General features: G+C 57.9%; 6 protein-coding genes across 6 annotated transcripts; 1 reads left to right on the plus strand and 5 right to left on the minus strand.

Moving 5' to 3' along the window:
* Positions 1-70: 70 nt before the first annotated feature.
* LY79DRAFT_527013 (regulator of volume decrease after cellular swelling-domain-containing protein) lies at positions 71-1,098 on the plus strand (the record flags this gene model as incomplete). The annotated part of the gene is made up of 2 exons (XM_060555888.1): positions 71-411; positions 480-1,098. The coding sequence occupies 2 exons, from the start codon at positions 71-73 to the stop codon at positions 1,096-1,098; spliced, it is 960 nt and encodes a 319-aa protein (XP_060408517.1).
* LY79DRAFT_569843 (uncharacterized protein) lies at positions 992-4,343 on the minus strand. Its single transcript, XM_060559094.1, has 2 exons — positions 1,322-4,343; positions 992-1,186 (listed from the first exon to the last, which is right to left on the minus strand). The coding sequence occupies exon 1, from the start codon at positions 4,270-4,272 to the stop codon at positions 1,486-1,488; it is 2,787 nt and encodes a 928-aa protein (XP_060408518.1). The 5' UTR covers positions 4,273-4,343; the 3' UTR covers positions 992-1,186; positions 1,322-1,485.
* Positions 4,344-5,622: 1,279 nt separating this feature from the next.
* LY79DRAFT_526938 (alpha-galactosidase) lies at positions 5,623-6,823 on the minus strand (the record flags this gene model as incomplete). The annotated part of the gene is made up of 2 exons (XM_060555882.1): positions 5,623-6,563; positions 6,733-6,823. Coding segments are annotated over 2 exons (1,032 nt in total), but the record flags the coding sequence as incomplete, so codon positions are not given.
* Positions 6,824-6,907: 84 nt separating this feature from the next.
* Positions 6,908-7,351, minus strand: LY79DRAFT_526947 (glycoside hydrolase superfamily; the record flags this gene model as incomplete). The annotated part of the gene is made up of 1 exon (XM_060555883.1): positions 6,908-7,351. One exon carries the CDS (start codon positions 7,349-7,351, stop codon positions 6,908-6,910), a length of 444 nt encoding a protein of 147 aa, XP_060408520.1.
* A 186-nt stretch (positions 7,352-7,537) lies between these two features.
* LY79DRAFT_569850 (uncharacterized protein) lies at positions 7,538-8,011 on the minus strand. The gene has a single exon (XM_060559095.1). It carries the CDS (start codon positions 7,994-7,996, stop codon positions 7,658-7,660), a length of 339 nt encoding a protein of 112 aa, XP_060408521.1. The 5' UTR covers positions 7,997-8,011; the 3' UTR covers positions 7,538-7,657.
* An 850-nt stretch (positions 8,012-8,861) lies between these two features.
* LY79DRAFT_526930 (uncharacterized protein) lies at positions 8,862-10,505 on the minus strand (the record flags this gene model as incomplete). The annotated part of the gene is made up of 3 exons (XM_060555880.1): positions 8,862-10,008; positions 10,065-10,224; positions 10,337-10,505. 3 exons carry the CDS (start codon positions 10,503-10,505, stop codon positions 8,862-8,864), a joined length of 1,476 nt encoding a protein of 491 aa, XP_060408522.1.
* Positions 10,506-14,200: the final 3,695 nt, after the last annotated feature.

Genomic DNA, 14,200 nt, shown 5'->3' on the forward strand with positions numbered 1-14,200 from the left:
CTCGTCACGTGGCGATAACGATAAGAGCTTCACTTTCTCCAGCTTCAACTTGAGCAAAAAAACCCCCACCATGAGCAGCCTCACAGCACAGCCCAAGCAGAGTCCCTTGCAGGACCTCTTTGACATCATCACCATGTTGCCCACGACAATCCGCTCCCCTCCGTCGCTCGGAGACTTTACACCCATCGAGGATCACCAGTCGCAGACCCCCGAGACCTTTTTCGGCGGGAAGCCCGTCTTGCACTTCCACCTTGAGGGGGCCAAGGCATGGATCCCGGCGTCGCAAAAGGGCAACCTGGCCGTCTTTCCGGCTGACGTCGCGACCACGGCTTCTGCCCCAGAAGGCGCGACGTTGAACGAGGTCTCCGAGGAGCTGGTGGAGCAGCAGGTCTCCGTCTTTGTCAACTCAGAGTAAGCTGCCCCCCCTCTCCTCCCCGTGCGCTGAGCGACCGCCTTTGCTAATACCTTCTTTCCCATAGGAACTTCACAATCTTCTCCGAAGCGCAAGGCGCGGGCGTTGAGGTCCCTTACCCCTTAATCTCCATTCACGCAGTCAAGCAGGTCGGCACCATGGCCGAGGGGGCCCCGCTCCAAGCCATCTGGATGCAGCTGCAGCTTGCCGACGGCGGCGACGGCGATGACGACTTCGATACCATCGACCTGACCCTGGTCCCCGTTGTCACGGCTGGCGCCCAGGTTGACGTCCAGAAATTTTACGACGCCATCTCGGCCTGCTCCGACCTGCACCCCGATCCGGTGGACGACGACGACGAAGAAGAGGATGGCCGTATCGTCTTTGAGGGCGAGCATGAACCCGTGGAGGGATATACCGGAGTTATGTACGGCGCTCACGACGGGGGTCTACCCCCCGCATTCCCCGGCAGCGGCGGCTGGATCACGGCGGAGAACGTGCACGAGCATTTTGACGCCGACGGCAACTGGATCGGCCAGAACGGCGATGGGGAGGCTGAGGAGGGGGGTGGCGGGGAGCTGGGTGAGGGAGCCGGAAGGGTCCGAGGACACGACGAAGTCAATGGCGGAGGTGTCAACGGTCACGACGACCCCGACAACAAGCGTCCGCGCGTCGATGAGTCATGACCCCGCTGGAAGATGGATGCATACAAAAAATGGTGTGACGAGGAACGAACTTGATACCATGGATAGGGCCCAGGCTCAATAAAATGAGGTAGGCTCATCGCATTTCTGCTTTTCCGGCCCCCAAGGTGCCATGCATCCCTTCTGTGGTCTATGGGCTTGTTGGCTTGAATATCTTTTAATTTGAGTGATTGTGATGTTTGGGAAGTTGCTAATAATCTACGAGGTATTACAATGACGCCGTGCTCAGCTTAGAAACACCCAACCCAAGAAACCTACCATACCCGCTTAACCGTCGTTAAAGGCAACATCTCCAATCGTTATCGCCATCGCCATCGACAAAGGAACAGTTACACGAGGAACTCAGGTCCTCATACCAGGGCTGTGCCTCTAGGCCCCAGTAGCGGGTTTGTCCGGGGAGCCCAGTAATTGGGCCGCCTTGATGTACATGTCTAGAACGGACGCACTCTCGTAATCGCTGTTGCGCTTGGATGCCTTGTCCATGTACTTCTGGTCATCCCCGTCGATATGAGCGGTCCTTCGCCGAACCGAATTTTCCACCGCCACCCCTGTCTCTCTCACCACTCCTCTTCCGGCCCCCTTCGGTATCGAGACCATAGGTCGTGGCCCCCTGGCCAACTGGAGGCTTCCTGCCTCCTCTTCCTCCTCCTCGACTGTGGCGCGTAGCGTATCGAATGGCTTGTTTGTCTCCAGCCGGGCCTTGGGCACGGCAATCGAGTTCCTGTGCGTCTTGATGGCCGAGTGGGTGTGGCGTCTCCCCTTCGGGCTTGTGCCCAAGGAGAGGTAGTTCTGGCGACCAATCTTGCTCACGCGGCTGTTGCTTCTCTCCGGGCTGAAGCCGCCCCCGCGCATGTTCGGCAGTGTCGGGCTTTCCGGGTCGGATACGGACGACCCGATGCTGAAGGTACTCATCTGGCTGTTCATTCGGCGGAGCTGGGCCACGGTCGCCTGGAGCCCCAATGGGTTTCCCATTGCCCCAAAGTCCCGGTGTTGCGGGCTTCGCATGGGTGAGTCCGCCGGCTTCAGCAAGATGGAGGGATGATTGGCTCCAATCGAGAGCACGCGGTCGGCGCTGCGGTTACGGACATGTGGCTGGCGGGAGAGACCGCGGTCCCGCACAGGACTATCCCCGTCGCGATTTTTGTATCTCACAGGCGTGGGAGATCCGGCCGAAAGAGCGGGACTGGGCATGTCTTTTCGTGTTGGGGAGGTAGGCGTGTAGGGCCGTGAGTAGCTACGTACTCTTGGGGACGCCGATTCTGGGCTGCCCATTGCAGCATTACGAACTGGTGGCCCCTGGCCTGGCATCGAGTCGACGGGTAGCGGGAGGACGGTGCCTTTCTGGCCGAACGTCAATCTATTGCTGGGAATCGCGGGCTGGTTGTTGTCCTCGGGAGAGCTGCCGGGGCTGGCCTCCATACTGGCAACTGTCGTGCTAGAGACATGGAAGACCGGCTTCATCGTCATCACGCTCTTTGGGCGGACGGTATTGGAAGACGGTACCATATCTGGCTGATGAATCACTATGGAAACCTGCGTCTGGCTCTGGTCGACAATGCTGCTGCACTTCGCCGCGTTGAACGATGCCCGCACGGGGGAGTTCCTGGCGGACCTCGGGTGGTTTGGCGCGTGGAATACGGTCTCCTTCACCAAGTCTTCTTCGTGCGGCGTGAAGCGTTGCGAGGGCGGGAAGCTGGGTGTCTGACGCCTGGGGCTTCTCAGAGGCACGTCGGGTGCCGAGGCCACGAACGGGTCGCACATCTTGGTGTCGATGATGAGGCCTTTGGGCTTCCGGCCGCGGACGATGCCTTGCGGTTGTCCCGTGCCGCCGGTCTTGCTGTCGTCCTCTGGCTCGTTGATGCTGTACAGGGTCGAGAGGGATGACGAGGCGTCGCTGCCGGGCGACTCCGCTGTCTCGCCATTCCCGGCGGGCTTGGTTGGGGTAGTGTTGCCCGATCGTCTGCTCGGGGTCGACAGCCCAGTGGGCGACATTTGTTCAATATCGGGAGTCGTCTCTCCGAACAAGCTGTCTGCGTCTGAGGAACCCGAACAGTTCGAAACGTTCCGAAGGTGTTGCGGCCGGGTCTCGGCATGCATCGCGGCGACCCTACGCTTCGAAGGGCTGGGCGTGCGGGCGCCCTGCCTGCTCGCGCTCATGCTCAACGCGTGAGCGACGTGTTGCGGAACCTGGATCTTCACCGGAGATTGCGAGCGGGCTGGCGACTGCGCCTTGACAGGAGAGTTCGACTTGGTGGGCGACGCCTGCTGGGTTCTGATGCTCGACCCCGCCGATGCGGAGGCGGCTCGCTGCCGGGTCGCTGGCCGGCTGTTGCTGGGCGTCCCGTTCTGCAGCCTCTGCTCCGTCGACCGCAGGATCTCGGCAAGGTCCGACTCGGTAGTTCTGTGCCGCAGCCGCTGCAACGGCATCAGACGCGGCCCCTGAGCTCCCTGTTGTCCCTGGAAGGTTTGGAAGGTCTGGAAGCTCTGAGGGCCCGGAGGGACGCCGCCTCTCGCCGCGGCGGCCAGTCTCTCCGCCATCTCGTACGACGGCGTCCTCCGTAACGGCATCTGGAGCGGGTGGGCGCCGCGCTGCGTAGGCAGGTTCACCAGGCGAGGCTGCTGAAGGGAGTAGTTGTTGTGGTCTTCTGGGAACTTGAAGTCGTCCTTGTTCTCGTGCCCGAACATATCCGGTAGCGTCGGCGTGCGGAGGATGAAGCTGTCCCGGACGCTCAACCTCCTGCCGTCGTTCTGTACCCTCGGCCCGTGGATGGCGTCCTCGTCGATCCAGCTGTTGTTCCTTCGCAGGTGACCGCCGCGCTGCTGCCCACTACCGGCCTTGGCCGACCCTCCACACACGGAGAAGACACCGTTCCACGGGAGTACGAGAGACGAGAGCGAGTGGTACGGTTTACCTTGAACCTCTTCCATATGCGTGTACACCTCTCCTGGGTTCTGCTTCGTCAGGCGCCGCGGACGCGTCGTGCGGATGGAGCCGCCGTCCGATTCAAGGTCGAGCCTGACTCCGGGCGTCGCGGAGCGGGCGCGGGTCGCGGCGCGGTAGCGGCGGCTGGCGAGCGCGACGAGGAGGAAGGCGAGGCATACGAAGAGCAGGACGCCGCCCCCGATGGCGATGCCGAGAAGAAGAGGTAGAGTCATGCCGCCGCCGCCGCCACCGCCGCCGCCGCTGCTGGTGCTGCTGGTGCCTCCTCCTACTGTTCCTTCGCGGGCGAGCAGGAGCAGGCTCGACATGGCACGACGGGGTAAAGTAGAGGTGTCGTGACCCGAAACTAGGAGAGTTGTTTTTGCTTTCAATATGGCGATCTAGGGTGATATCGAAGAAGGTACGGTGGTATTGAGGGCGATGATACCACAGCCAGAATCTTTCATGGTAAGGCTGTTGTCTGACGTCGTACAAACTGGCTTCTCCCTCTCCCTCGAGATTTTGCAAGAAGCTGGTTCGGCGTATGATGGACAGTATAGGAAGACAGACCCTCAAAAATGTCAAGCAGGGAAAGACTTGTCGGAATAGTTGGCAGTGTGTAAACAAACCCCGGGAAGAATGAAAGGCAATTAGGGAAACAGGACAGGGACTGAACCAGGGTAGAGGGAAGGGGAGCTACCTACATAGAACGACCGGGGGAGGGGCGGGGAGGACGAGGACGACAAGAATCAGAGAAAGCTCGCCGATTTCCGTTCCCAAAAAATGCGAATGGCTGGTCCATATCCCAAAGGTCTCTCCTGCTCTCGCATGACCCGCTGCCCGTGACGATGGGATTCGATTTTGTTTTTAGAGCTAGCAGACAGAAGGAAGACGGGTATCAGAAGACGGCCGCTGGTCTCAGGCTAATCTGGCCGTGGGGAATGCGTTGCCATCCCGTCGCCCTAGGCGGCATGCATTCCAATGGAAGGGAGAAAAAGCCTGTTCCCTCCCCCCCGCCTCACCGCAGTATGTCCTTGCTCGAGCCACACCGCACGCGCACGCAGGCAGATGGACCCCAGAGAGCCCATCAGGGCTAGAAACGGCATGGTCCCGAAGGGCAAGGGAACGTGATGTAATATGAATTTGCGGGCTGGGCGCGGTGTGGCGGACACGCTTGGGTTTGCTTGCGAATAGCCTCAAGAATAGGGTGGGGGGCATGCGGTGCTTTGGTATGTGGCCATGCGCGGGCTCGGCGCGCCTTTCATCAAATGCGAGATGAGCCCGCGTTGCTGGCCAGGCAGCGGAGGTGAGTAGGCACAGCCTAATAATGTATGCCACCTAGCCTTCTTCACCTTTGACGGTCGGAGACTATTATGCGTTCCTATTGCCGCCAGACGGGGGACAGGTAGGGCAGGGGGGGGCTTCTGATGGGGGTTCGTTAAAGCCTTCCTTCATCGGAGCTCAAAGGACAAACTATCGAAGTGTATTCTCCCTTGAATCAAGGAGCCGATAAAAATCTCCCCGCGAGCCACACACACCATCTCCCTTTCCCACCCGGACAACGAGGTGAGAGTGAGAAACTACTCTCACGTGCGCGCCGGCCTCTCGACACACCTAACCTCGTTGATCCGCAACGCCGCCGTGTCGTGGCCCGCCAGCTCGACCGTGTACTCGTTCTCGAACACGCCCACATCCTCTCCCGTCCACATGTCGTGCACGACGTACCGCCGCCGCCGGCCTGCCTCCAGCAGCTCGGGCACGTCTTGGAACGCGACCGTTTTGGCCGCCGTGCCCGCGAGCGTGTTGAGCACGAACACGTGCGTCCCCTCGACGGACGCGCCGGACCAGAACTCGGCCGGGTGCGTCGCGTTCCACGCCCCATCCGGGTTGACGCCCCACTTGTACGGCCGCGCGGCGCCGCCGAACACGGGGTCCTGGTTGAACCGCACGAGCTCCCGGTTGGCCAGGATGGCGAGCACCTCGGGCCGGATCCCCTCGAGCCGCGTGCCGATGATGAGCGGGCTCTTGAGCGCCGCCCAGAATGCAAAGTGGCTCCGGCTCTCCTCGAGCGTCAGCCCGCCGTTGCCGACCTCGAGCATGTCCCAGTCGCCGCGGCCCCAGAAACCGGTGCTCCCTGCGCCCCAGAACGCCGCGTGGTTCAGGATCGGCATCACCCCCCACGATCCCTTGTGAAGGCCGTCCCACGCCGGGTAGATGTCCCCCCACATGCGCCAGCTGTGGCCCGTCTCGTTGCCCCAGGCCTCGACGTGCGCGTGGCCCCATGCGCAGAGGGAGTACTGGATCGAGCGGTCCTGCGCGAGGAGCGCGTCCCGCATGATGCGGTACCGCTCCGCCGTCCGCGACGTTGACCAGTCGTACCCGGCGGGCGCGGGCTTGCCCGTCTTGGAGTTGAGCGGTTGGCCGTCGTCCTGGTTCTCGTTGGGGGGGCCGCCGAGCCAGAGCTCGGGGACGTACTTCCAGTCGTCAAACCACGCCTCGGGGACGTTGCAGTTGTCGTACTTGAGGTCTGCGAACAATATGAGTTATGTGTGTGTAATAATCGCACCACTGGGCTCAGGTGGGCGAAGCGTGGGTGGAGGCGGAGATCCGGACGCAAGGGATGAGGTGAGCTTAAGGGATGGGTGATACCTAGTGCAAGGGGGGACCGACCGCAAACCCAACGGTGAAGAACTCACAGTCAATACCCCATTTCGCGAACGTAGCGGCATCGATCTCCTCGTATCCCAACGAGCCCTCGTAACCACCGCAGGTAGACGTCCCTGTGATGGATGTGTCAGAGTATCGTCACAGAACCAAACACTAGACTTCCCGGCATTCCTTCTCCCTGTGCCCTTGACCCGATCTCCATCATCAACCATCACACACACACACACACACACACACACATACACACACACTATTGACACCAGACGGTCCAAACTCACCCGCGTCGCTGTAGATGCCGACCTTGAGTCCCATCGCGTGGATCTGGTCCACGGTGTGCTTGATCCCGTGCGGGAACTTGGCCCCGTCGACGACGATCTCCCTGGTGACGGCGTCCCGCCGCAGCGCCTTGTCGCTCCAGCAGTCGTCGATGTTGACGTACTCGTAGCCCAGGTCCCGCAGGCCGTAGTCCACCATGCGCCGCGCCGCGCCCAGGAACACCGTCTCGTTGATATCGCAGCCGTACTCGTTCCACGAGTTCCACCCCAGCGCGGGCAGGCGCCCCGTCGCGCCGTCGCGGCTCACGAGCGCCGCCGTCGTGGTGGACAGAACGAGGCCTGCGAGGGAGGCGGACGGGAAGGCGGGCCGCATCGCGAAAAAGGTCGCCGGGTCCAGGGGTTGTTGGCGGGTGCTTGGAGGTCGTCCTGGCTATCGCGGCTGTTCTTAAGGTTTCCTTCTCGGCCGCTCGGGATAAGAACGAGCCGATTGTATGGATAGGTACAGGACGTTACGGGGTCCATGTAGACAATGTGCGCACGTACGAATGTATATATATATGTATATACACGCCAACGTGATTTTTAACCATCAACCCGCCGATCATCCCATCCCACTCCACTCGATGACCGGTTTCTGGGTAGAATCAAGTCTCAAAGATGAAATGCAACCTACCCCAACTCAAAAGAACCGTCGCTGACTCCAGGAGTGCGGGCGGATAACCATAGGGGGTGTGGGACAGCCGACCAACGCACCACCTATCGTAGGTAGCTCATTCGCGCAAGAGCCCAAGTGAGGGGTGATCCGATCTTCCTCTAGCCTGGAGAAATGCAACGCCATGAAGGATGCTGTCCCCGGGGTGCGCGGAGGATCGCCGCCTGAGATCCCACGGCGGAGAGGGTGCGGGCTTGATATGTCGGGGTTGGAAGTGGCCGCGTCCATGGCGAGTCGGGAATGGCGCCGTGTGATTCGAGCACCTAGAAAAAAAGGGAAAAAATGAAATAAAATAAATGCATGCATGCAGGTCAACCAGTTTGGCAGCTGGGGAGGATGATTTCATCCGGATTCGCTCTAGATGCCCACTAGCACATTGCACACCGTTCGACGGAAGGGGGTGGCGGAATATACCGCTAGAAGCTTGATCTGACAACACCAATTTTCCGGATGCTCAAGTATAAGGGAACACGACAATGGGGACAACATTGTGTTGGTTTCCAGAGAGGGAATCATGGTGAAAGTACCCCGCCATTGTTCAGGACATGTCAGAAGAATAGGCAACTTCGGATAGTGCACGGCTGGAATAGCAGCCTCGAGACTCAGATTCCAAGAGACTGACAACAGGATAGCATCGGGAGAACGAGTGGGATGGCGATAAAATTGGCGGTAACAGAATCGTTGCAACAATAGGTATCTCTCAAAACCAGACCTACAACGCCTACAATACGGACGTAGTCAACACGAAGCAAATACAACCCCTCCCCGACCACGCCTCACTCAATAAAACCGACAACAGATAAGAGCCAACACAACTTGATGATTTGCCGCTTGATGTTCACCATAAACTCATGAAACGGGCCATATCGTGGCCGTACCTTGCTAGCTACCTCCAGAAAAAAGCGTGTCTGCTCTCAGAATGTCCAGACAACATCAGTAGTGTCCTTGAGCAAGATGCGAGAGAACCAATGCGAAGCCAAATCGTTTCCTGGGTCAGGATCTTGGGGGATAAAAAGAAATAGGACGCCACATCCCGATGTGTGCCCTTCACGAACGAATTCCGCGACCCCAGGTTTTTTCTCTTCTTTTTTTTCTTCTTTTTTTCTTCAACTGATGCAATCGAGTGATCAACTGCGAGAAATTGGGGTAAAAGAACAAGACATCTCGTCATCTACATGTGGTGACGGTGCTGATGAAGGTGACGCTTAGCGCGCAGCACGGGCGTCGGAGTCGGCGTAACCGTTGTGGTTGAGGTGATGTCATCGTACAGGGTCACGTACACAACGTCCTCCTCCCAGTAGATAATAGACACAACATTGCCGTTGGTGATCGTCTGGGTGGACGCGAAAGACATGGTGGGCTGCGAGGAACTGGTAGGAGTGGGGGAACTGGTAGGAGTGGGTGTGACTTCCAGGATGATCGGGACCGGAGTAGACGCAGACGAAGGGATGGCCTTGAAGACTTCACCGGGCATAGGGTTGGCGGTCGCGGTCTTGCCCGGCTTGTAGGTGAGAGCCGGGGGAGCGGCGGGAGCTGAAGAAGACGAACTAGGGGAGGGAATGAGGGGTGGAGACCCGCCCTCGGTGGAATTGTCGCCCGTAATGGGGACGTTACCGGGCAGGCTCAAGTCCGGGCCGGTGACATTCTCCTGAGATAGGAAGCTGGGGATCTTCATCTCACACTGCGCTGCGGCGGCTTGGTCCTGAAGGTCGAAGATGGGGCAGTCCTCGATGCGGCCAGACAGGTTAGTGCAGGTGTCAACGGCCGACTGAAGGAAGTCTTCATCCCAGCCAGACATGAAATCGGCGTGGTATCCGAAGCCCTGGAGATCACCGTTGGCGATGACAAAGCGGCCGTTACGGTTTTTGAAAGCGGCGGTGTTCCAGATGACCTCGTACAAAAGGTTGGGGACCGAAGTCTCGAATCCAGCGGGGCAGGGACCGGTCATGACAAGGTCGGGGTATGCCATGTGGGACTTATGGTCCGGCGAGTCGAGGTCCCTGCCGTTCCAGCAAGAAGGAAACATCGCCTCGAAACGGACACCGTTGGCGCAGTTGGCATCGAGGAAAGCCTTGTCGGGGAGGGCGTGGCGGTACAGAGTGCCCTCGGGGGCTTTAGCGTAGTTGAGGCAGTTGAAGCCGAAGGCGCGCTGCTCAAGGATAGACTGCGTGGTCTCGCCAAGGATCGACCACTCGGACTTCTGGGGGTCGGGCTGCGAAGGGTCTCCGGCAGTGTAATTGCGGCGGTCGGTATCCCCAGCAATCATGCGGAAACCCGCAGGGAATGCTTTGATATCCTTGCCATTAAGAAGGTAGTACCTGAGACAGTTAGCACCAAGTCTAGTAGACGAAACATGGGGGGGGAGTAGGCTTACGCAAGCATCCCGCCGACTTGGTCAACCAGCTCGAACTCGTTAGTGCTCGCGTCCTGGAAGTAAAGAGCAGGGTGCCAGTAGGCCGATTTATCCTGCTTGACGCGGCAGGAGGTGCAGTCGCCGGCAACAAGGTCGCCATAGGTGGCGGTGGGAGAGATACCTAGTAATGTTAGCCACAAGAGCAGATATGCGCAACAAACGCCAAAGTGAGCAGAAACCACAAGGGACCTGAGGCGAATGGGCAGTTGCGACGGACAGTGGCTGTTACATACCATTAGAGCCGTGAATGGCGTGAACATGAGGAGCAGCAGTCCCAAAGGACATGAGAGGGTCAACACGGGTGAGACCGACGCGAGATGGACACTCCATGCGCCAGAAGGCATCAACGCCAGCGGCAAAGAAGCCGGCAGCGGCAATGACGCTTGAGGTAGAGTACTTCATCTTGGCAGTTGTTGAGGTTGGGGTATAAAGGGTAAGAAATGATACGAGAACTGGGTATCAAGTGATAGCGACTGGAAAACAGGCCCAAAGTCCAGTTGGATTCCTGAAAAGACTGGAGGGTGAAAGCTGTCTGAGCTTGTGACCTGCCGCACAAACGATATTCGGGAGTTTTTCGTCGAGAGGTGGTGTTTTGTTTTGCGAAAGCTTCTCAAACCCGTTCGATGGATGAAAGAACCCAGGGGCAAAGTAGGTAGGCAGCTTTGATCTTGAGGTTCACAATAATAGTTTCAAAGAGCAGGTGCCATGCAGTGAACGGCAGGAGCGACGGGTTAAGCGAGGCGCTAACGTGCCAGATCAAGGTGGAGAGGCTGGTGATGGAAAGAGCAAGTGCAAAGCTGCTCACCAAACCTCCTATTTCGTGATGGTCCAAGAAGGTTGACAGATATAGATAAAAATATATCTGCAAATCCTCCACAGCTGCTTGGTTGTCCGTTAGTGAGTCGGTGATAGTGTCGAATGTATGAGTCCAGGATACGTCGATGGTAACTCGTGAGTCGGGTTGAGTCAAATTGACAATTCGAAAAACCTCCTCTTATGTTGACGCAAAGCAAACTGGTTCAGGCAGGCTGACGTCGAGTGGTTGATATGCGACGGAGTTGTGTTGCGCTGCGATGCGATGATGTCGGCCAGTGGTGTAAGACGATGCCGGGGATGGCACTGGCCGCGAGTGACGAAAGACGGAGGCTGGCTGGGAGAACCGATGCAGCGAAGCCCGCAAAATAAAAAGCCAGTATCGAGCCTTTTTGGATATAGAGATCGTCCAACGGTCGAGTCTTTGCCCAAAAAATTCGAGTCGAGAAAAGAAGGCGGATGCGGTCAACACACACAAACGTGAAGGTTCCAAGAGAAAAGGAATGTGTAGGGTCCAGCAAGGATCAGAAATCCTTGGATTTTTGTCGAGTTTGTGAGAAAAAAGGAATGGCTGAGATCAAGAACCAGAAAACGGTCGAGACCATGGAAGAGCGAGTGTGAGGGTTGCAAAGCTAGAGAAAGACAGTCGAGAGACCCCGTTGTAGGTGACGAAGGAGGGGGAGAAACGAGGGAAGAAGAGGGCGGTTGGAATGAAGGTGATGCAGAAGAAGGGCATTCAAGAGGAAGAAGGAAACGGGCGGCAGGTGGAGAGAGTGAGAGAGAGACATGGCGGGAGGATATGGCATTCCTTGCGGTGGGATGGGGGGGACTCAAGGGGCGCAGGGCAGGGGAGTGGTGGGGAGGGGGGAGCCGTCGTGTGTAGGGCGGCATGGATGTGTTGCCGAGTCCCATTTCGCAGCGCAGTGCAAGCATAGAGTACGTGGTAGAGTGCACGCAGGCAGGTCGGCGTGTGCGTGCGATGGCCCTCAGTTAGGTACGCCCTTACCGAGAAGCCGCTGTTTGGCTCCTCCCAGAGAGATGGGAAAATTGTGGGAAAATGACAGGGTACCTACGTCGCGCTTCTATCTTCCTTGACCCGCGTCCAGGCATTACCCGTGATTCATCCCCATTGATCTTCGCCTTTAGTCACCCGGGAGGGACAAGACTAAACGGGAGACGAAGCGGGCTGATGGGCCAAGTGAGATGAGATTAGCTTTGCTCGCTCCTTGCTGCGTTCGGATCAATGACGCCGGGCGACGATGTCGGGCCAAGGAACACGAGAGAACAGGCGAGCATGGGTGCGGGAGAACAAATGGCGCATTTCTGCTTTTCCTAGCATACAGTACACCACCCTGAGAGACGACTACCTACTAGCACATCACACGTGTATAACACACGACATTAAGTATTAGCTAGTGTTCGTCTGGTGTTCAAGCAAGCGCCTGCGTCGTCAGTCAAGTCCTCAGGCCCCACGGGGGGGTACGGCACCGTCCATCCGGGACCAGGTCCAAGACGAGTGGCTGTGCTGGCAGAGTGTGTGAGTGTATGAGAGGGAGAGGGAGAGGGAGAGAGAGGCGTTGCTTCTCTGGCGTCCGATGAAGACGGCAAGGTAAGTCTTGGAGTTGAAACGCAAAACTCGAAACTCCCCGCCCGCCTCTGGAAGTACAGATAAGTGCGTCTGGGTATGTAGGTGCGTGTTAACGTAGCGACTGTGTCTGCTACATGCATGGAGTCTTACCGCATACCGTACCTACCTACACTAATTGTACGACTAGACTACTTATCTTGGTGTCCTGTGACCCCCGTCACCTTTTCATTCGCATGCACCGTCGGCATATCCCAGGCCAGCCAGTCGGGCGAACAGCGCGGAAGGTTGGAGGGATCGCTCCCGATGTGGATTGAGATAGATTAAAATCCTGCTTCAAGGGGCCGGACCAGCACGAAGGGTGACCAGGATCCTGCTGGTCGGGTTGCTGGGGTCGCCCCAGGCATAGATTGGCGCAAGCCACACTTTGTGCCGGTTTTCCCTGGGCGGGGTACAAAGTACTTGGGCCGTTTGGCTTGTCGTTTGGCCCATCGCCCTATCCGTAATTGAATGTCACTCGCTCATCAGGCCGCTCGGCCATCCATCGCCGCCAAACGACAACGTTGTGCTGCTGTATTCCAGACGACGGCAGGCACAGGGTGGCAAGCTGATCCACGGAATTGCGGAGGAGATAGGAACGCCAAGGAGCCAAGCGAGAGGCGAAACGGACGAAAGGCAAAGAAGCATGAAGCAATGACCAGGAAGACACGGGGCAGAGGAACGGAGGAAACACTTGGGTACCAAGTATCCGTCGCGTAGGCACGCAGGTCTTGCCGACTGAGCACCGATCCATCGGAAAGCGGGCATTGCATATTGCAGCACTTTGCTAGTGTAAGTCGGGCCGGGCGGCAGTGGCCATGCGAGATGAAATGACAGAAGATGAGATGAAGGCCGGACGAGGGTGACGATGCAACGCATGCGATGCGATGCGATGCGATTGCGCTGCATTACGGCCGGCATGTTGCTGCTTAATGCAGTGGTCAGGTGCCGTTTGCCAAAAGCCGAGACCTTTATCCATGTGAGTAGATGTCGTGAGTTGAGGTCGTGTCGAGTAGGTAGATAGGTGGGTAGGTAGGCAGATAAGATGAGAAAGCAAGCCCGTTTCGCCACATCATCATGCATGGCACCAAGCGTTTAGTACCAACGGTCTGGCGGGAAATGCGAGGGACGGTGTGGCATCTCGGGGCGTACCGTTGCACAAGACAGCCAGAGAAGCACAGAAATGCCGCGGGTGGCTTCGTTGTGACACACGCGATATGCAGGTACCAAAGGTCGGCCTGCATTTCCCATCCATCCCCATCCACCCCCGGCCGATTGCTTTTGGGGGCCGCCACTTGACCAAGATGGAACACTTTGTACGGATAGAATGGTGACAGGTCGACCAACCCAAGGCCCCTTCTGTTTTTGTCTTTTCCCCCTCTCTTTTTTTTCTTAAAATTCTCTCCGAGGATCTGCGCTCAATGACGACCTTTCCCAGGATGTTCTGTTCTTTCCCCGATGTGGGACGTTGAAAAAGGAGAAGTGACAAGGACCAAAGGGCAAAGAGGGGCGTGCCGTACTTGCCATCTTCGCTCGTGTGGAACTTGGTCTTCGTAGGTAAGTAGTAGCATACACTACCTAGTACTAGTACCTACCTACCTAGGTAGGGAGATAGAACTGCAGGTAATACCGTTGGCCGTTGGAGCGTGACCCCTTTTTC

This window comes from Colletotrichum navitas (assembly GCF_030913465.1).
Source record: "Colletotrichum navitas strain CBS 125086 chromosome Unknown LY79scaffold_105, whole genome shotgun sequence".
Taxonomy (NCBI): domain Eukaryota; kingdom Fungi; phylum Ascomycota; class Sordariomycetes; order Glomerellales; family Glomerellaceae; genus Colletotrichum; species Colletotrichum navitas.

Bases quoted from the DNA above. Each gene is read 5' to 3' on its own strand.
- LY79DRAFT_569843 (XM_060559094.1), bottom strand. From the start codon at position 4,272: ATGACTCTACCTCTTCTTCTCGGCATCGCCATCGGGGGCGGCGTCCTG.
- LY79DRAFT_569850 (XM_060559095.1), bottom strand. From the start codon at position 7,996: ATGCATGCATTTATTTTATTTCATTTTTTCCCTTTTTTTCTAGGTGCT.